Below are 21,891 nucleotides of genomic sequence, written 5' to 3'. Positions count from 1 at the left end.
AAATGATAATTTTTTTAAAAAAAATAGTAGTAGTAGTATACAATTTAAAATATTAAAAAACTACTAGAACAAATTTTTTAAAAAAACTACTTCCTACGTCTCACAATAAGAGTCACACTTTATCATTTTGGTACGTTCCACAATAAGAATAAGAGTCACACTTTATTTTTACCATAAATGGTAAGTAGGTCTCATATTCCGCTAACTCATTTCACTCACATTTTATTATAAAATTAATATAAAAAAGTGAGTCTCGTATTCTAGTAACTTTTTTAATCCACTATTCTTTACATTTCTTAAAACTCGTGTCCACAGTAAGAATGACTACTATTATGGGACGGACGGAGTAAAACATAAATTTGGATAGAGAACCGAGAAGAGTGTTTTATATACTACTAGTAGTTTGTAGTAGAAGGTAAGGAAGATGTCTATCACATATTTAAATTTCCAAATAGAATTTAAACATTTACATCTGACTCTGAGAATATGGAACTGAAACTAAATTTCAAATCTAAACACTTCTTAGCATCAAACAATAGATTAAGTAAAAGAATTCAAACCTTATACCAACCAAACATATCACGACAGTTTTCTAATTAAATTAGCGGACATAGTTTACTTTCCCCCTACAACAGAATATATATAGGTTCGTTGATAGATCAACTTATGTGGTTTGTACTAATAACCTGTAAGACTAGTATTTAAGTGTAATACTAAAAAGATATCGATTAATTATTATCTGTCACCAGCATTGCAAATAGAACTACTACATGCCACCTACCACTTAGAATAATCAATAGGAATAGGCACAATATTTTTTATGTGCTGGTCGTGTTTGGTGTAGTAATTTATTGCATCACTAGAACAGTTTATATAAGCAGTATATTTGATTTCCAGACCTCAATTGTAAAATCAAAAGTATCACGCTTCAAAGCATTTAATTCCATTCCACATTAGCTCAAAAAAGGCATATTTAATTAAAAAAACGCCCGAAACAAAAATTATACGGTACGTAATTAATAACTCTAAGTATCGTCTTACCCATATATATTTGCTTATTTAATTAGTAGGAGTAGTACTTAGGTACATTCGTCTGAGCCCGAACTGATACTCAAGTTTACGATTAATTAAATCATGCGCTATCATCACGTGTGGTTATGAAATTCCCGAATTTACAGTCACACTAAATGTACAACTGCACAAAAATTAATTTCCCTTCACAGTTTCCATAAAAATATCAATGTATAAATACTTATCCATATTTGATTAATTTTTTAATGAAATATTGCATCAGACTATGAAAAAATACAGCTAGCATATCCAATAACGTGGACGTGATTGATTTGGTAAAATGGCCTTAACAAGAATGTTTCGTACGTATACACGTTTGACTCAACTATTTTGGTTTGGCAGAGAATAAATAAAATGTGCAATTAATCATTATATACTACGAAATTCCACTGTTTAATTTAATGTTGTTTAAAGTCAGCTGTTTCAAATAGAGTTATGAAGAAAAAGAATTACTAGTATTTGCATGTATGTAACTGGGAAAACTAAAAAAAGCATTGGTCTGTCTACCTACAATTTCAGTTTAAAGTTTAAAGTGTAAGCAAGCGAGCTTGCAATAAGAAAGTCTGTAACGTGTTAGGCGAGGTCAACCGTCAACCTATCCATCCAAAACAGTGTATGGCTATATGCATTAGAGTATGTTTTTAATAGCATTAAGCGCATTAATTAACATGTCAATGCACACTTTAATTAATATTAATGTATTCTAATTAAAACATACTTGTCCTTAATAAATGTAAGTTGTGAAAACTAATCTTATTCATTCATAATAATGGATAGTTGAGACTATCAACTTTGTTTTGTGTATTTTGGTGGTCCTTGTGGTATTCGGCCACACCATGCTGTTGGGCCCTGGGCCCCATCATTTTAAATTTACATAAGTATTTATTTTGATTCCATTAATTGATTTTAATTAAATTTTTAATCGATAAATTTTTTAAATAGTTTTCTGTCAAGAAATTAGTTTGAAATGGACGGGTCTCTAATGGGAAAACTAGCTGAAAGTATCATAAATCCTAGTACTCTCATGATTTTATACAGATGAAATCATGAAACAATTTAGCCAAGTGCGATCCAAATGATTATACATACAGATGAAATCATGAAACAATTTAGCCAAGTGCGATCCAAATGATTATACTCCCACAATAAGAGTCACATTTTGTCATTTCAATCCATCACACAACAAGAGTCATATTTCACTTTTACCATAAATGATAAGTAGGTATCGCTAACTCATTTCACTCACATTCTATTATAAAACCAATATAAAATAGGGGACGTCACATTCCACTAACTTTTTCAACTCATTATTTTTTACATTTTTTTAAAACTCATGCCCGCACCAAATAAACACTTATTGTATGATGGAGGAAGCAGGTAAATGTTGAACGGTAGAATATAAGTGGGCATGAGTTTATTTATTGAGACTGATTGGGAAATGGCCCATTCGTAAATCTTAAATAAACTTTATACTTGTCTTTTAATCTTCTCCATCCAAAACTCAATATCCTCAATAAGGTAAGCATTTTTAACTATTATCTTTACTAGTATCTAACCCCGTGCGTTGCACGGCCTATTGAATTTTCTCATACAAAATTGAAAACATAAATTAAATAAACTATGATAAAAAAAATAGAATTATATAGTTTTTTTAAATCACTAATCTAATTCAAACCAATGGCATTAAAAAATCAAAATAGCTAATAATTTTAATTATGTTATTAATAATTTTTTGGCAATGTTGAAAAATCAAAATAGCTTTTCATGATTGTCTTGTAGATTTTTTTTAATAACGTTCAAATTTTTAATTTAATAATATTGAAATTAATTATATTGTTCATCAATCCATTTAATTACTAATGATCCTACAATATTCAATAATTTCACTAATTGAAAATTGATTTAACAATAGAAATTAGTCAAGTCCATTAATAAAAAAATAATCAAAATGCAACCAAGAAATGAAAAAATTCAATGAAAAATAGAATACAAAATCATTTATGCTCATGCAGCTCTACACCATCGCCCATCGGCCACCATCTATCTCCAATAATAGCCTTCATCTTCTCCGCTCATCGTCTCCAACACTTTCATCGTCCTGCACCGACACCATCTTCTTAGTCATGCCAATTTTCTCATATGTAGATAAGAACTTCAAACAAAAGTCAACTACAAACACCATATTGCAATTTCGAGAAATATTTCCATTCATGAATAATGCGAACACAACTTAGCGGTTGTACTATAAAATTTCGTAAAATACTTACCAATTTCAAACCAAATTTGGCAGAGTTAATGCATTCAACCCTTGATTGATAAAGTTATGGTAGATTGTAGATCACTAAGAGAAATTAATTCCATGTCTATAGTTTCAACTATCCTCTGGTAAGAACATAACAACAAATATTAGTAACATAATAATCACACTAAAAGAATGTGTAAAATGAAGAAATATAAAAAGATACTATTGATAAAGAGCAAGAACCATACCGAAATCAAATTCGTTTTGCAGAAAATTTAGTGATGGAATTAATTATAGATAAAGGTAATGAGAAAGTGAGTAATAAGCTAGTGAATACTAAGATTAAATTATAATTATTAAAAATCTGTAACTGCCAAAAATTTATTAATCTTTATGAAGAAAACTTCCACAACACATTTATCACTCTAATTAGTGTCATGGTCTATAGTATGAAATATAATTAGATGAATTAATTCAAATATTTTTTTTGATTGGTGATTAATTTGTAACAGTCATATTGATAAATTGAATTAATTTTTTGGTAGACCAACCAAAATATCTACATTTTACAAAACAATCCAAAACTTATAAATATTTGCAATTAAGGTCAAAACTCGGCTTTTATATTAGAATAGATAGATTCTACACATTTAGTTTTTATATTTTAAACTATTGTACTATTAATCTCTGACTATAATTTAGTTCGGTAAGTTTTTACAAAAATTTGTATTACAATTTTGGTTCGATGAATTTCACATTGGTTGGATTACAGCGTATATAAGGATGTTGTATTATGTGTATGTGTACCAAATATTTTAATTCCGTTTCTCCTCCAATTGATAATCGTCCATGGGACAAATGAGACATTTTTAAGAACAAAAATTAAAAAAGAGAGAGATTCATGTGTTACCAATTACATCTAAAATGTAGGAGTATGTGTATTTTGTGAAGTGTTGGATATGCAACTTCAAAGGCTCAATTATTCATAGAAGCAAACACTACTTTGCTACTTTCCATGGAACTGTCTTTCTCCATACGCCATTATTTTACAGCCTTAGATAAAGTGAAACTATTGCATTTTGCTAAATCTTATCCATATAATTTTCTTATGTTGAGATAATGGCTTCAGATAACCAACTAAATAACTAGTGGAGTATTTCAGTCTTCAGAAAGGTGCATTCTAGGAAGTCTTGCTAGATAGTAGTAATTGGTATTGGTAAAGATATACAAAGATATTGTATAAGGATGGATGCTTCCCCTTCTGTAACACACCGGGTTTGGAGATGGCTGACATCCAGTTTAGTATGGAAGTCGAATTAAATGTGCTTGAACAGTTGAACCTGAAAAGAATACCAGGCATCAATGCAGACAAACAACACCACCACTCAACCGATCTAAAAGGGATGAGCAAGAGAAGGAAAGCAAAATCTAGTACTTTGGTTTTTTGTCAAGCTTCAGTTATAATGATTTATTGATCGAAGCACCTCTTCCTGCAGAAAGAAAATCTATTACATTAACAACGATGTTTAACTATTTGCTATAGCTTCAATATGATAAAATAAAACAAGGGCAACCTGCAGTGCAAGAGCAAGATTCTTCGCTGTCATGATTTCAGAATAAGTTAAGAGAATTCAAATCAGTTCAGAGTAAAATGAAAGATGGTAGTACTACAAGCCAAAGGGAAAATCTTGAACCTTGCCAAACTCCTCGATCTCGAGTCTTCTGTCACAGAGTTGTTATCTTTAACATCATTACCGATTTCAATATCAGAATGGCTGTCAGAACAGGGCCAAGCAATGAGTAAATACAAGATAGTACAAGATATTTATGGAGAAGCTCTCTGCAAATTTACTTACCACCTCTTATCTGAGATTCTGATACCATGAAGATCCTTCATAGTAAGATGTTCCGGATAGGGACCAGGTGACTCTGATCATTTTAGAACAGACTATATTTTCATATTCTTCCTCAAGGAAAGAGTAATGTGAAATTATTACAAAAGGCAAGTATTTGCAGAATTATACATGATGTGAATCATTAGAGATAACAGACCCACAACCTTAACCTAGACACTTAAGGCCAAAACGGTGAACTGAAACTTGAGGCTAAAGCGGTGAACTCAATGAACATACTGAACTGCAGCAAATTAGCCCTCCTTTAGGATATCTTATGGCGTTACTAACTGAAGCTGGCACAAGTTCCATTGTTTTTTTATACATGAAGAAAAAAAAATGCAGGCCAGTCATAAAAGCTGTTGCTCGTGAATTTAGAAGGTGGAGAACGATATAAAAGGTACTAAATGTTATCAAAAGGAGTAGCACCTTTCGCATTGTATGTTTCAGGCCTTTTTATGCTGGACCTGTATATGAATCCAATTTGTTAATTGCAGTATTAATCAAATAGTGCAATTTGATAGCAACTAATTCTAGCAGCAGACCTTTTCTTATTTATGTCCCAGGCTTCAAAATCTATGTCCTGCTTCCAGAGGCTTTGAGGACATGTTATGTTGTTACTAACAGAAGCTGGCATAGAAGTTTATTGTTTCTTTAAACTCGAAGGAGAAAAGAATGCAGGCCAGTCATAAAAGCTGTTGCTCATGAATTTAGAAGGTGGAGAACGATATAAAAGGTAAATGATCTGCAAAAGGAGTAGCACCTTTCACACTGTATGTTTGAGGACTTCTTATGCTGGACCTGTATATGAGTCCTATTTGTTAACTAAAGTCTTAATTTAGTAGTGCAATATGATAGCAACTAATTCTAGAAGCAGACCTTTTCTTATTTACATCCCAGCCATTAAAATCCAAGTCCTGCTTCCAGGGGCTTTTGGGAAGATAATAATCATCAAAACCAACATCTCTTCCATCAAAGTTTGTGTAGAATGACTCTTGCTCTTCCAGATCATCAAAGCCATCATCCAAGAAGCTAGGGCCTAGCCGATAGAAAAATAAAAGTGTCAGTCAGATATCACAATCTTTTTAACGCTAAACCATATAATAAAGTTCTCCAAAGTCAAGAATAACTATGATAAAATACATAGACTGATAAAAATATACTAGGAGTAATACATTAGTCTAAGAAACAAAGTGTCATATATGACTTTCCAGAAGTGTAGCGGCTGAATGCCCAACCCAGGTGTAACCCTCTAGTATTTTCATTCAAGATTGCTGTTTTTAGTAAAAATCATACGATGCTGTAATGGGTTATAACAGAATATAGGCAGTACATTCAAAGGCCTATATGATAATTTGGCATGCTGATTTCCATTTAAGTTTTAAATTTCTGATAAATCACACAGTAGCCTAATAATTAAGAAGATTCTATAATATTGCTCAGAGGGACCTCAACCTTCCCAGATTCTTCTGCTGCTGTCTCGTTTGTTATAGAAGAGTTCGTCATTTTCTAAAATCCCATGTATATTGGAGCAGTTCCAATTGTATGAAGAGGGTGCTCTGAAATTTAAGAAGTTCTGCTTTGGATCGGCAGCTGCATTTATCATGTCCCTGGTGCCGAAAGACTGATCTATTGTACCGCTACATGGCGAAAAATCAATATCGTGCATCAAAACATCCTGCACATATCCCAGTTGGTGTATAATTTCAAGTATAACTCCGATAGGTCCATAGGAGAAAGTTAGCACAGGATGCACTACAGAAAAAGATGGGAGTAGAAACAAATGTAATGACATAACAGTAGTAATTTTGGTGATTTATAAGTGGTAATCAGAATCATTTATAAACAATTCTTATGTGTCCATATTTTCCACTCATATTTTTGTTTGCTCCATATGACATGTCTAATGACTAGGCATAAATCACAGGACCCAAACTACTCAACATTGTCATCAAAAAAGGTGCTGGCATGGCCATGTCAGGCACCTTGCATAAACAAGACAGAAAGTTTTAGCCATAGTTGGCTCAAGTCTCAACCATATTTTTGTTTTATGAATACATATCAAACAGCCACAACGGAAACAGGATGGTGAAGACATGATCTGAAGATTAGTTTTAGGTTTAGAGTACCACAAGGCCTAGAGAACGAAAGAAAGCGGCAGATTCATGAGAGATGGAGTGTTATTTGTTTATTCCTTCCTTTTGGTCTTATTTTCTTTCATACTATGATGTGTGATTTTTCTATGAGTTTTTATTCTTTGTAGTATGAACTAATTTGATTTAGATTCTACATTTGACATAGAATATTTCAAGAGCAATGATTTTTCTATTTGTTGCAGTTCATGCAAACTATTTGCATTATTCTTTGTTAATAACCATCAGCCTAAAAAATATCCATCACAAATGAGATGCAGTAAAAATGTTCTTACCAATCTAGACCCTAGGTCATGAAATCCATAATCCAAGTGTTTGGATGTGATAGGTAATCTCACTGCCTTTTTTGGTGGAGAGTAACAGTCCAGAAAGGATCTGTCATCATTAAAAAACAGATGGAGCTGATCAGATTACCATTATGCATACGATGTAGTACTAGGTTTGAGGCCTTGAGGGTACCAAGGAAATGGGCACAAATACAGAGTACTAGATGGACAATATTGTAGTCTTTAGTATTTATAATATGAACTAATGTATATTGCAAGCATGAAGTATATAAGATAATACTTCAACATCATAGTCCTACATCGATTGAATATCATATTAGTTGTCAATTTGGAAGCTGTATATCTGAAAAGGAAGGTGTGGATGCGTGGTGATCCCTCTTAAGAAAATTGTTGAGGCAATATTCATAATTGACTACTCTGGGTACTTAATAGTTGGCAGTTGCAATGTATAAATCATTAGGCACAAGGAAAAAATAATTCAGGAAGGATAATCATCAGTAAATTTATTTTTGGTGGAGACAAAATGTTTAAAGCATGAAACTGTAAGTTTTTCAATATTGTAAAACACCACGTCTCCTGTTATTCCAGACTCCAAATATTATTACAATTGCAAGCAAAGGAGTCAGATATAAAATTTGTGTTTAGATGTTGACGAAACTGAAATATCTGACTCTTGAAAAGCACAAACCAAAAGAAACATTTACATGAGGCAGTCATGTATGAGCCTTACAGTACGAATAAATAAATATAGAAATACAACCTTATTACAACAAAGAAACTCAATTTGATTTAAGGTCTGTGTTCCTATTGACAACTTAATTTATTTATTTCTTTGCTTAAAGTAAATCCTTAAATATAAATCTCAAGAAAATGCACTCAAAGTGGCTAATGTCTTTGCATGTCAAATTTATAAACCATGCATTGTGCATCGTCACCAAACCTGTAAATATGCCAATTCAACTAACCTTCCAGGTATCTTTGGGGAGTGAACTGGAGTTTCTGTGTCCACTTGTCCAAGACCTGAAGTGCAAAAGCAGTCTTTCAATGTGAAACGTGTGCTCATATTCAAGGCTTCAATTAATTTTTCTAAAGCCAATTTACTTTAAATATGAAAGGTAATGAAGGCCCTAACAAATGTACAAGTCCCATAATTCTTACACACTTCAGAAATGCTCAACAACAGAACTAAGTTGCAACCCTAAACCTTTTATTACTGGATTAATTACATAACGAACTATCCTCAAACATATTCCCTGCAATCGGATAAGATTTATTGTACATCTATAATTCAGGCAACATCATCACATGGTCTTTTGGAAATTTATAAGAATAGTTAGAAATCAACACTCAGCGATAAAAACCTTCGACTGAGAATGCGACATGGCCTTCCTGTCGTAATGAATTTTCCTCAGCATTACTGGTTGAGTCATCACCAAGTAAATCGATGACACGTATCTCTGCCGAAATCGAAAAACAAATAAGAATTTTTTAACTTATAACTCAACATACAATCATAAACTCTGCTCCAATCCAGTGATTTATAAGGAAAGGGAGAAATGCAATTCTTAAGAATGATTCACTGGGAAAGGTAGTAGATGTCCTTAAAGTTGGAATGACACACGAGATAGATAAACATAGAAGGAAAGACAATCCCAGATTGGTGCTCACGGTGTGACATGGACAACTTGAAAGAATCCAGGTCACTGAAGTTTCCAGCTAAATTTCCATTACCGTTCTGTAAATGAACTGAGTCCCTGTAAAGTTATGACTATTAAAACTTTCCTCCCAAATTGGAATACTTGATTTTAAATGACAATAGCAGCTTGTGAAAAGACAACAAATGCAGTGCAGAGATACAGCTAATATGTGAAATTTTAATCAATTTTGAGGCCCCACTTCCATGTGTTAAACTTAACCCAGCTTAAAGTTATTGTTTTCTATCTTTAGCATATTAAGAGATTTATAATGAATGGTATCACATTAGAGACTTTAAAGGACAAATCTCACAATAAAATGAGCATTACAGACTTTAAAGGGCAAATTTCACACTGAAATGAGCTTACTTCTTTGGATATTCAGCCTCTGTGCCATTTGATGGAGCCCCTGAAACGAAGAGAGTATTATATACTGACTCTTATGAAACATATGCTATCCACCATTTTAAGCGGCAAATGTGTAGTTTGTCAGATCAAAAGGATGAATTAGTGAAGAACGGAAACATACATTCATTATTCTCAGCTTGATCCACAGAAACGCCATCCCTGGTGAAAATAACTTGAGAAGGGAGTGCATCTTGATCGTTCAGAGAGAAATCAGCATTCTCCAAGTTATCACTTGCTTTTAGGAAGGAGTGGAAATTGATTGTCATATGGAGTAGATAAAATTATATTGGATACTAAATTTTCAAGCTCAGCAGTACCTTATACGACTATGTTGCCACAAAAAAAAAAGATAGAGCAAATCTACATATTTTGTGTATGTTATAAACTATAAGAAACAAAACAATTAGCTCTTAATCTATTGCCTGTGCACTCTACATTGACTAAGATAGCCTCCAAATTTAGCTGATATGAATGAACTGAAAGAAATTGAAAATGTAAAATGTAAACTGGTATTGAAACTCGAAAGATAAAACTGTCCTAAGCCTAACTTTTGGCCCAATATCCCTGGGAGGTTCGATAAGCTTATGCTCTTTTCTACTTTCTTTGATTACAACTCTATATTCAAGAATATATTAAACATATCAGATGACACGCCAGGCTTATAACAGAAGCATGGATCTATGAAATGTTGATATTTTAATCAGAACCGAAAATTTGCAACAACACAGTGCATGAGCGTTTATTATTTTGATCCAAGAAAATTCTGGTTTGCTAGACCTCAAAAGTTACAGAAAAATTACCAGTTGTTGTACTCGTATTGTGTTCCTGAGCTACAGTTGCTAAATTTTGAAGACTAAGAATGTCAAGCGATCTACTATAGTCATAATGCAGAGTGCATGCGCGTTTTCCATCAATGCAGCTCTCTAAACCAGCACACTGCTGCTGCCGTCTCCTTTGCTCAAAATATTGCTTCTGTCTACAAAGTTAGTTAGACATCTATCTCGTGTGGGAAATTTGACAAAATATTGACAACAAGATCATAGGGAAGAATGTAGAAAGAAAGTAAAAATCAAGATAAGTGTACTACTCTACCTTTTATGAGTTGACTTTCTTGACTGCAATTTTCCACCCCATCAATTTAATTAACGTAATGCACAGCACATAAAAAACAAATGTTACATATGTTAAACCAAAGATAAACTATTTATGTGGAACAATTTAAGCAACATTATCCAATCTCCTTGAAGAACCATAACACATGCAAATACACAGAATTTATAGAAAAAGGTAACCGCGGTTTGCCTCAAAAGTAGAATTCAAAACTAAGCAACAAGATTATATAGTAGCCAGAAAATTATGAAGTGAATGAAGCATAATCTCAATCAGAAACCGGACAAGAAAATGTAGCTAAAAACAAATGGTCTCTACCCATAAACTCATTGGTGTTCCCAATTCATGATGTCAAATATTATTAACATAAAATGAAGATTCAATTGCAACTTGCACTTAAAAACTTACTGTTGTCACTTTCCGCCTTGATCCACCCATCCATTGTAACATTTTTTATTGCCAGGTGTAGCAGTCAGTCTTGCCACTATAAAAGGTCAAGAGAAATAGTGACTGGAAGTACCAGCTAGAGATAATGACACAAAATTAATTATGTAAAAACAGTGAATGGAAAATCTGAATATCCAATTGACCTGATTCGTCTTGTTTACTGGAAATTTATTCAATATATGTACATGTGTGTGTAAGTTATATTCGCAAGGAAAATCCTGAACATAAAATTGCAGAAATGTAACATAAGAAAATCCCTAAAATGGATTAGGATCGTCTTATACCACTGCAGACAATTACATATGCGAATATAAAAAATTGAATCAACCATCTCAAACTGCAATTTCCTGCGAAAAACTACAGTAAACATATAAAAACGATGAGAGCGCGTATTGGTACTGTATCAGACTGTATGTAGTGTCAGAGACAATTTTAATACGTTTTTAAGCAGCAAAAGTCCTGCAGCAACCCTTAGAAAAAATCAAATAACAGAAATTCAGTTTTTCTTCACACTCTAACTCGCGAATCGTCGCGAATCGATTACCTTTAATAGTAATCGGCGGCAAAACGGCAACGGAGATGGAGAGGTATGATGAAATCAGCAGTCGTGAAATCGGAAATAGAGAACGATTAACGAGGCTCGAAGCAGCGGGAAAGGAAATTACAAGATTAATGCTCAACGTGGCCATTTTATACTTTACTTTTTTTTGTTAGTTATTTTAAATGAGATATGATTCGTTAAACTTTGTTTTCTTCACAATAATTATGTGTGCAACTGATCAAATGAATTTTAAGAAATACAAATATTCATATGTTTTCAATTTTTATGGAGTATATGTCTTCATTGATAAATCTTTGCGACAGTCATGGAAATATAAACCAAACCAATGATGAGAGTAACAAGAATGCAAGTAATTCAAACTATTCAATCAAATAAATACAGAGCGCCACTATACAATCTATGCACGTAGTTAAATATTTATTCCAACATTGGTAAATTTAATTATCACGTGGTCGAAAATATTAGTGAAAGACTTTGATAATAGACTTGTTTATTGCTAATATTAAATTTGATTTGCTTGCTTTTAATTAATTTGGTATATATTGTTGAATCTTTATACACTTTTGAATAATGTGTATGAGTTTGTTTTTATGTGATGTACTGTGTGCTATGTTTACTAACTCCATTTAGCCTTATTTGATATAATTCAATTTGGGTCAACTTACGTTAAACCTCGTATTATTGTGTACAAAAAATAAGTGTATTTTTGTCGAATTAATTTTGCCAAAATAAAAGGTACTAGTATATTTAAAAATGGTGATACTTGTTCGTAACTATGTCCAAAAAAATAAAGATGGTTTAGAAGCCGAAAAAAGGGCCTATATTTGCGATTAAGAAAAAATGGCCCATGCAGGTTTCGAACCTGCGACCTTCGCGTTATTAGCACGACGCTCTAACCAACTGAGCTAATAGGCCAATTACATTTGTGATTTTTAATGTATTTAACTACTATTTTAACATAACTTAATTCGGTTGATGGTTACCTAAGAATTAAGATGGTAATCAATAGTATTTTATTGCAAAACTTATAAATCAAGCGTGAAATTTCCAATACTTTTTTTTCCCCCAATAGTTATACATGGATGACAGATCAAATTATATATTTTAACAATCTTACACGCTAGTCCATGTTCTTAGGTTTAGTTTTATGGTGATTTTATTGACAATTTCAGTATTAAATTTAAATACTTCGTGATAAATGCTCAATCTTATTATTAAAATACATTCAGACAATTAAACATATCTAGATGCAATATTTTTTTCACTACTCAATAAATTTAACTACCATGTCCATGTGGTCGTGTCATTAAAGAGTAGCAAGTTAGTAGCTTGCACCTCGATAATAGTTATTAATTATGCTCGACTTAATTAGTAAACATTTATACTCTTGATATACAGCTCGACTTCAACCGATGATTATCCCTTTCATTATCCACGTAAATCATCTACTTGCTTCCAATCTAACACATGCAAATTCAGAGATAACTTAGTAGTTAAAAATGACTTAACCAACATAGTTCACTTGTTTGTCCCGCAAACACAAAATAATCTCCGTTCCAATTTGATATCTTATCATGTTCCCTTTCATATCGAAGATACATTCCATATGAATATGATTATACTCTGTTTTTTATTGTTAAACCAACAAATATTTAAAGACTGCGTCACGATAATCTCGAATCCAAGATCATTGATCTTGAGCATTAACCACTCCATGCTAGGCCAAAACACTCACACAATTATACTTCTTTTTTAATACTACTACTATACTAGTTAGATGTAGTTTCAATTAAAACAAAATTAAACTTGAAATTATAATCATATATTAAATATTAATAAGAGAAATGACGTATAAAACCTAGCCCAATGGTAAGCAGCCCATAAAAATCTAAAGCCCAACTCCAAAAACCCCACCCATTTTGAGCTGAGCTCTCTCTCTCATTGCTCTCAGTGCACGTACTCATCCATCCTATCCTGCAGCGATGTCGTATGTTCCTCCTCACCTGAGAAACTCTTCCGCCAACCCCGTCTCAGCCGCCAAAACCCTAGTAAACGGCAACTCCGATCATTTTCACTCCAAGCAGCTCAACGGCTCTTACTCTCAATTTGCTTCCGCTAAAAGCAACAATAACAATGGCAACTCAATTAATTTGTGGAATGCCGGTTCTCGGAGCTCCGGAAATTACGCCGCATCGGTGCCAGAGCCGGTCGCTCCGCAATGGCAGCCGTCCGACCGTGTTATGCAGCTGAATGCGGAACAGGTTTGATAACCGACTCTACTTTTCTGTTGTTAATTTTATAGAATCATTTTTTCTTGTTGTTGTACTATGTGAATTTGAGCTAAGAAGTTTGACTAGTTTATGTATGAATCACACTCGATGTTTTCCCCTTTTCAATCTTATTATGTTTTGATCATTTGATGACTCATACTGGTAAACTAGGACTCACAGCGAATGCTTTATAAGTGTTGTTGACATTATATGCACATACACCTTAAATCATGTGATTCATCGACAATACAGCTCATAAGTATGAAAATTGATACTCGAAAAGTACTTAACCAGGTGCCTGTAAAAAACTGTAGGATCTTAATTGAAAATAAAACGTACATGATGGTGGCAGTTTTGCTCCAAAAATATATTTCCAACATGCCTTACATCAAATCAGAAAACAAAATTATCAATCAGGAGTTTGCTTCTGCTCACTCGGTATTCAAAGAAGTGCTGTCACACTTGATGTTTATTGTGAGCTCTGTCATTGCATTCATCGATTTAGCATTTCTATTCTTTTATAGAGTTCTCTTGCTTCCAACTTATTTATTTATTTTTAAATTGGAAAAAGGTAAATTATATTGCATTGAAGGGGAGGACAGTATTGTTTAGGCTCAGTGGCTTTGGATTTCCTTGTTGCTTTCATATGCTAAACCTTGGTCCAAATGGAACAATATGGAGCTCATTAATAAATGGTTTTTCTCTTTTGTAAGCAATAGTGTCACGTGAGGGTTAGCTAATTATTCTGTGAGATTTATGTCAAGGATCTTTTAGTTGGTGCCATGTATTTGTATGTTCAGGTCGAGGAGGTTTGCATGAGGCTTAACGTTGATGCTACAGTTCCACCAGATTCGCAACCTGCATCAGCTCCTATTGAGTCCTTTACTGACATGGTAATGATTTGTGGGTTTAGTGAATGATTTACTTTGCTGTCCCACACTTCCACAGTTGTACAAATTGCGGAAGGTACTCACTTCCACTCTCTGCAGAATTTGCATGCTAGCATCATGAAAGACATAGCATTTCATGGATATACCACCCCAACTTCAATTCAAGCTCAGGCTATGCCAGTTGCTCTAAGTGGAAGGGATCTTTTGGGTTGTGCAGAAACTGGTAGTGGGAAAACAGCTGCATTCACCATACCTATGATACAGGTTTAAATATTTCACAATGTTCATCTCTTAATTAAATTCTGTTTGCAGCTTATAATTTTTTTCTTGCAATACCATGTCCTAATCTAGATTAATTACTATTCTTTCAGCATTGCCTGGCCCAGCCTCCTATTCGGCGTGGAGATGGACCTTTGGCATTAGTATTAGCCCCAACCAGAGAGCTGGCTCAACAAATAGAGAAAGAAGTGAGGATTAATATTTTGTTGTTAAGTAGCAGTATCAGATATATGCATTTAATTTTTCTGGTTTCTTACAAGATCTGTCATCTGTAAAGTAATCTTGTATTTGTAATGCTATTTATGATTTATTTCGCTTGAAATTTCCTCTTTGTCACGGTTCATGATATTATCCTTATTGCAGATTATGGGAGATGACTAAAATGTGAAAAGTAAGGCTTATTTTATTAAATTGATGTACAATGACACTGGAATTTACTTACGAATTTTGGTTTCCCCTTTTGTTCTCGAAGTTAGGTGGATTGAAAAATAAAGTTGTTAGAAATGAAGCAAAATCCTTTGCCTTTCATGTGATGCGTGTCAAATGTTTTTTTCCTGTTTCTCCTTGTAATTTGTTTCTTATCTATTTTTCAATATTAACCGTATTAATTTTTGCGTAGATCTAGATGGGAACTTTTCTTGCTCTAGCACAGAGCTGATCTTAAGTTTTGTGAAGTTGGACATCATTTATGAATTGTTCAGTGCAAGTTTTATGTCGCTTTGCACTAGATACTATGTTGATCACTGCATATTGTCTTACAAGGTGAAAGCCTTCAGCCGATCTTTGGACTCATTCAAAACTGCAATTGTTGTGGGTGGAACAAACATTTCTGAGCAGGTATTGAATTTTGAAATGTGTTAGTTATGTTGGATAACTTATTGCTTGTTTTGTTATTGACGAATCTAATCTGGTTTGTTAGTAATTTTGATTTCCTTCTGCTAATGAATGCAACCACAGAGGTCTGAGCTGCGGGCTGGGGTTAGTATAGTAGTTGCTACTCCTGGAAGATTTATTGACCATCTTCAACAGGGAAATACTTCTTTATTGAGGATATCGTTTGTCATTCTTGACGAAGCTGATAGAATGCTTGACATGGGATTTGAGCCTCAGATAAGAGAGGTATGGTGTCAAAATATAAATACTATCGCCCTCACACCTCCCCGTGTTTCTTGAGTTTTTTAGTTTGCTTTGGCTCTTTCATAGTCCATGTTATTATGTTCATAGCTAATAGCTCTTACAATTTCAAATTGATATTAAATGATTGTTTTGGACTTCCATATTTTGGTATTGTAAATTTGTAATGTCATCAGTAGTTGTTATTACTGGATTTTAACTGATGTATAATTGGTTTCATGGTGTATATTGAAGCTTCAATAAAGCCTATAATCAGTATCAAACATCTTTAAAGCTGACAGCTGAAACATAGTTTTTTGCTCATATTCTTGCACATAATCATCATGATTCATGAGCTCTACCAATTACCATGAGCAGTTGGAAAAAAGATAAGACTTGATCATTCAGTTTCCAAAAGCTTGGATCAAACATTTTGCTCCGATTTTTCTTTTGCTGGACCCTCACCTAATAAAGGCACTATAATTTTGGTGTCCACTGTGTCAACCAGTAGCATTATCTCTCTCTCACTCTCTATGTGGAAGCTATAATTGGGTTTATCGAATACTCCATTAGCATTTTATTACAAGATTTAGAAAGTGAAGAAGAGGATATTAATTGAAAATATTTCCATTGGTTTTTTGTTATTTGAATTTATCACCTTGTCCATAGGTTTCGTTGAACTGAACCATGTTGGTCAATCTGTTGATAGTTGTTAATTTCCCTCTGCTCCCTTTGGTACTTTTTACTCTGGCTACTGCACTTTTTTTTTAATCATGCAATAGAAACATGTTTATTCTTTGTTGCAATTCTATAGTCCTGTAAAAACGTGCATATTGTGTTCTAAACTTAAACATTTCCTGCTTTTTGATTATGTTGTTTAAGGTGATGCAAAATATTCCCAAGAAGCATCAAACTTTGCTCTTCAGTGCTACAATGCCAGTTGAGATTGAAGAGTTAGCACAGGTTAGATTTTACTTGATGATAATAAGTATAATATTTGAGACTTTGCTTGTGTATATTCTCTAACTTCGTAAATCCTGCAGCACTGAATCAGGGGGGAAATTTTTTTTTAAGAAAAATGTTGTATAGTTTTGGTCAAAACATGTAAACTCATGGCCTTTTTCTTGTGTGCAAATTTTAGGAATACTTAACAGATCCAGTACGGATAAAAGTTGGAAAAGTCAGCAGCCCAACAGCAAATGTATCCCAAGTTTTGGAGAAGGTACCAGAAAATGAGAAGGTATTTTGTTTGCACTCAATTGATGAAGAACTTATTATGCTGCTAAGCAGAATTTTACATTTTTAGTGTTGTACGCAGTCATATATCTTAGCAGAACCTTCTATCCCTACTTTCTAAATGATATCTTATTATTTGCTTCAGCCTAGTTCTTATGAATTTGTTCATTTGGTGAGCAATCAGTGGAGTAAAAATGTGAAAATCAAGCACAAATATGTCTAAACCGGTGGAACAACATTTACTTATCAAAAAATAAAATAACAATAAAAGACTGCATAAGTTAAATCTTGACAGAAGACTACCATTGATCACCTTAAGAATGACCATATGTTGGACATGGATAGGTTCCCTCAAATTAATTTTTTTCAATATATTGTTCCAGTGATGATTCACTGGTAATGTTGTTCCCATGTAAGATATACGAACACCTGCGCCCACTGCTCTTTTAGGTCTCCAAATAAAAACATGACCTCCCTTATACTCTGAAATGTGCTCTCTTGATAAGATATAGAACATTAAGCATTTTGTTTGGGCAGGGAGAGGTATCCACAAAAGTCTGGGTCGGGCTCATGTTTTTTATGCTGATAAAATATACTCCCCCTGTCCCATAAAAACATGCCTAGTATCCTTTTTCACCCGTTCCATAAAAATATGCCTTTTTCTCTACTTCCCTTTTTTGCACATTAACCCACCACAAATTGTTTCAATATTACCCTTACTATCACAATTTATATACAATCACTTTGTATAACAATACCCTTAAAGTGAGATTCTTTCCCCACTCACAATACTAACAGCACTAAAGTAGGACCCTTTCTCTTTTAACAAAACAAACAACACTAAATTTCTTTGGGCACGTTATTTATGGGACAGAGGGAGTACTATATATATGTATCATACTTACAATGAAATCAAGTATTTTAATAAGTATGGCATATGGCTGGACTTCTGTGTTAGTTCTTTTTTTTGGATGTGAAATATCAGGTTTAATAGTGGGTAAATGAAACTTGGTATTTATTGCCTAATATTTGTGTGATTCAACACATTAATAGCTGTTTATGGTATGAAGATTGACAGGCTGCTAGATATGCTTGTTGAGGCAGCTGCCCAATCTCAAAAGTGTAGCCACTCATTCCCCTTGACCATCGTTTTTGTGGAACGGAAGGTACGACAATCAATGCTCACATGCGATTGACATTACACTTCCTGACCCACCATTCCTTGTGCGGTGACTTTTATAATCTCCATTTAGTGTTATTGTAACTCTAGTTTAAATTCTGATGTGATCCCAAGTCACATCTATGCTCATTGCTATATTACTTACATTTCTTTTGAAGTGTGGCCGCCGGCCATTGGTTATATTAATGATCTATGAATCTTTTTATGCTTCTAATATTTGGTACTTCTGGACTTCTATGCTGACAACTTAGACGTTGATGGATTGAAGAACTTAACCAAAACTTTGTTTCCAAAGATATTAATTCTCTACTTGCAAATGATTAACATATATTGGGACCATGACTATGAATTTGCTTCTAGTTGTATATGAAAAAGGGAAATGCTATAAATTGTGCATTTATCTTTTTTCTGCTTGTGACAGAGGAATTCGCATCAATTTTTTGTCTGGTCTGTGTGTACATCTGAACTTTTAGTTACAAAAAACACATTTTAAACAAATTTCATATGGGCAATAAGAAAGTTTTTAGTAAGTCATCTTGACCTTAACTAGCCACTAGATCTACTTGTTAATCAGCGTGTGATTAACTATTACATGATTACATCTGAACGCATTGAACAACATCACGGCTTGTCACACAGATATCTTGGCCAACTCCCTTTTTACATTCAAAATCGAACTCTGGCGCATGCTCTTCTAGAAGTTGACATTGAAGTTAAAATTATCCGACTGAGCAACTGCTGCCCTTCTTCAATTTCTGCAAAAGGTCAACCTGTTAGAATGCCATGATCCTTTTTGGTGATGGCTCTGATGCTTGTTAAACTAAACTAGAGAATATTTTTATTTTGTGGTATCCACTCTGTAATTGTCACAAAATACTGTAATTAGTAAGCATTGAGTCTCATACAACTGTGAGGTTAGATTGTCCCCAAACATTTTAATGACTTTAATGATTTCAAATTTCAGATCTTGCTGGCTAGTTGTCTGAACAGTTGCAATAATGGGATATTTCTCCTTACTGCTATTCATTTGTATAATGCAGTCATCTTAGCATAGCATTGCAGATAAACTTTCATTTCAATTAACTCCTCCCCCCCCCCTCCTGTATTTTTCTCTCCGCTGTATGCTCAAAATGTTGCATATGGATATGTTCTTTCAGAGCAGATGTGATGAAGTCGCTGACGCATTGATTCAACAAGGCCTGCAAGCAGCTTCTCTTCATGGTGGTCGTAGTCAAAGTGAGAGGGAGGCTGCTCTCCACGATTTTAGACATGGTCCTACTAGGATACTGGTAATTTCTAGGAACTGCCCTCTATTTGTTGACTATTTAAATTAATTTGGTCTTGTCTTGGTTAGTTTTGCATCTTGCTATGTTCCCTGAATTGCTTCACAAACCTTTGGTTGGTTACATGGAAACAACTTGATCAAAACCATTGTCTCTGTTGTTATTTTTCTTTCACTTATTCATGTTAACTTGTTTAAAAAGGTGAACTGGATCATCTCAATGAAGTATTGTCATATATTATGAAATTTAGATGCAGCTTTCATCCATCAAAGAATTAGCATATTTTGCATCTAGCAGTGTCTGAGGCTTGATCCTAATTGGTATATAGATCAAATGTTCTGGAGCAATAGTTGTTTCTTTACTTCAGATGTGATAATCAATGTTGTCAAATAGTGAATATGGCGGCGCCATGGCGCTAAACGCCATAACATTACTTGATTTGGCATCATCTTTCCATTGTCTTGGACTTTTGAAAACCTTCTGTTACCTTTTTTGTTATCATTTGCAGGTTGCTACAGATGTTGCATCACGGGGATTGGACGTTACTGGGGTTGCTCATGTCATCAATTTGGATCTTCCAAAGGTAAATCTAGATGCTGCATGGAAGTCTCTTTCTCATCTCATATCAATTTATCTGGGGATTGCTATCATAAGCATTATATGCAGATTACCAGTTAGCTGTATATTAACACTATAGAGTAATTCATACTATCATATTATAGTTTACATAGCTTTTCAAATGACATCTAACTACAATTGTCTACGTTGAAATTTGGACCTATAAACCAGCTTGTTTCTGTCTAGCTTGATTGATCAAACTTAAAAATCTGGAATCCTAATTTTGACTAATTTATTTTTGGGGATACGAAACTTAGACCATGGAAGATTATGTACACCGGATTGGAAGAACCGGTCGTGCAGGATCAACGGGCCAAGCTACATCGTTTTATACTGATCGTGACATGGTAAGGCGATTGTCTTCTGTCTTTTGCATCTCAAATGCTGAATTATAATTATTTCTTTTAGTGTTTCTTACGTGAGCATTTGTTACAGTTTCTTGTAGCTCAAATAAAGAAAGCAATCCAAGATGTCGAGTCTGGTAATTCCTTAACTTTCGCGACTGGAAAGGTAAGTGCTTTCATTTTACTTGTAATCTCCTTTAAAGAGGCAGCTCCCAAAATAATTAGAATGAGAATGAAAACCTTATACTAATACTAGTATATGTGCATGAATTTATCAGACTGCAAGAAGAAAGGAGAGAGAAGCTATAGCTGCTTCAAAAGATTCAAAGCTTACACTATCAAAGCTGTCATTGGTGGGTTCAACGGCAATAAATGTGGAGGACAAATACAGGCATATGATGGTCCCTGCAGTAGGCAGGAAAGAGGGCTCTGCGGACGACGCCTGGGATGACTGAGAAGATTGACGGGACTCAAAGGTCACTAGAGCTTTAGGTCTAATTTTGATGCTTTCCTCGTCCTTGTTTCTGTTTTCTAGTCATAATCTTATTTCATCGATTGACAGAAAGGATAACTTCCCTTTGCTTCAAGACATCTTCGTGCTGTGATGTGGAACGTTGCATACAAAAATGTGCTGAAATGAAGATAGTCTCGTACACTTGAGGTGGTTTTTTGCCTCACCAGTGTTTATGTAACTCACCTGTTTTGGATTGACTAACCTGCCACCATCTTCGATTTTGTAAATAAAGCCAGGAATTTTCTCGTTTTTTATAGAACTGCATATCAATAAATGGGGTCCAGTTTTAAGTGAGGAA

The 21,891-nt window shown here is 33.9% G+C and overlaps 2 protein-coding genes and 1 non-coding gene across 10 annotated transcripts; 1 reads left to right on the top strand and 2 right to left on the bottom strand.

Annotated features, from left to right (window-relative positions):
• Window positions 1-4,273: 4,273 nt before the first annotated feature.
• Window positions 4,274-11,968, bottom strand: LOC125187100. Of its 7 annotated transcripts, none has more exons than XM_048083621.1 (20): window positions 11,849-11,968; window positions 11,266-11,341; window positions 10,840-10,862; window positions 10,548-10,723; window positions 9,869-9,982; window positions 9,709-9,748; window positions 9,314-9,399; window positions 9,007-9,102; window positions 8,611-8,665; window positions 7,634-7,733; window positions 6,661-6,883; window positions 6,085-6,244; window positions 5,969-6,006; window positions 5,751-5,835; window positions 5,635-5,672; window positions 5,170-5,242; window positions 5,008-5,088; window positions 4,888-4,913; window positions 4,749-4,803; window positions 4,274-4,653 (listed from the first exon to the last, which is right to left on the bottom strand). In XM_048083621.1, exons 2-19 carry the CDS (start codon window positions 11,305-11,307, stop codon window positions 4,772-4,774), a joined length of 1,488 nt encoding a protein of 495 aa, XP_047939578.1. In that variant the 5' UTR covers window positions 11,308-11,341; window positions 11,849-11,968; the 3' UTR covers window positions 4,274-4,653; window positions 4,749-4,771. The 7 variants fall into 7 exon arrangements, 6 of the variants coding, with proteins under 6 accessions (XP_047939578.1, XP_047939576.1, XP_047939581.1 ...); XM_048083619.1 differs by having other exon boundaries at window positions 11,266-11,380; window positions 11,849-11,948; XM_048083624.1 differs by having other exon boundaries at window positions 9,377-9,399; window positions 11,266-11,380; window positions 11,849-11,948.
• A 739-nt stretch (window positions 11,969-12,707) lies between these two features.
• On the bottom strand, window positions 12,708-12,781 carry TRNAI-AAU. The gene has a single exon. It is a non-coding gene; the product is annotated as a tRNA-Ile (tRNA).
• A 1,018-nt stretch (window positions 12,782-13,799) lies between these two features.
• On the top strand, window positions 13,800-21,847 carry LOC125190258 (DEAD-box ATP-dependent RNA helicase 20-like). 2 transcript variants are annotated; one of them, XM_048087514.1, is made up of 15 exons: window positions 13,800-14,127; window positions 14,937-15,029; window positions 15,126-15,290; window positions 15,398-15,493; window positions 16,068-16,142; window positions 16,263-16,424; window positions 17,301-17,381; window positions 17,560-17,658; window positions 18,725-18,820; window positions 19,992-20,123; window positions 20,626-20,700; window positions 20,993-21,082; window positions 21,171-21,245; window positions 21,358-21,571; window positions 21,642-21,847. In XM_048087514.1, the coding sequence occupies exons 1-14, from the start codon at window positions 13,849-13,851 to the stop codon at window positions 21,532-21,534; spliced, it is 1,695 nt and encodes a 564-aa protein (XP_047943471.1). In that variant the 5' UTR covers window positions 13,800-13,848; the 3' UTR covers window positions 21,535-21,571; window positions 21,642-21,847. The 2 variants fall into 2 exon arrangements, with proteins under 2 accessions (XP_047943471.1, XP_047943469.1); XM_048087512.1 differs by having other exon boundaries at window positions 13,801-14,127; window positions 21,358-21,555.
• The last annotated feature ends 44 nt before the right edge of the window (window positions 21,848-21,891 follow it).

The sequence above is a fragment of the Salvia hispanica genome, chromosome 5 (assembly GCF_023119035.1).
Source record: "Salvia hispanica cultivar TCC Black 2014 chromosome 5, UniMelb_Shisp_WGS_1.0, whole genome shotgun sequence".
Lineage (NCBI taxonomy): Eukaryota > Viridiplantae > Streptophyta > Magnoliopsida > Lamiales > Lamiaceae > Salvia > Salvia hispanica.
The sequence above is the reverse complement of the archived record's forward strand: the minus strand, read 5'-3'. Positions and strand labels throughout refer to the sequence as shown.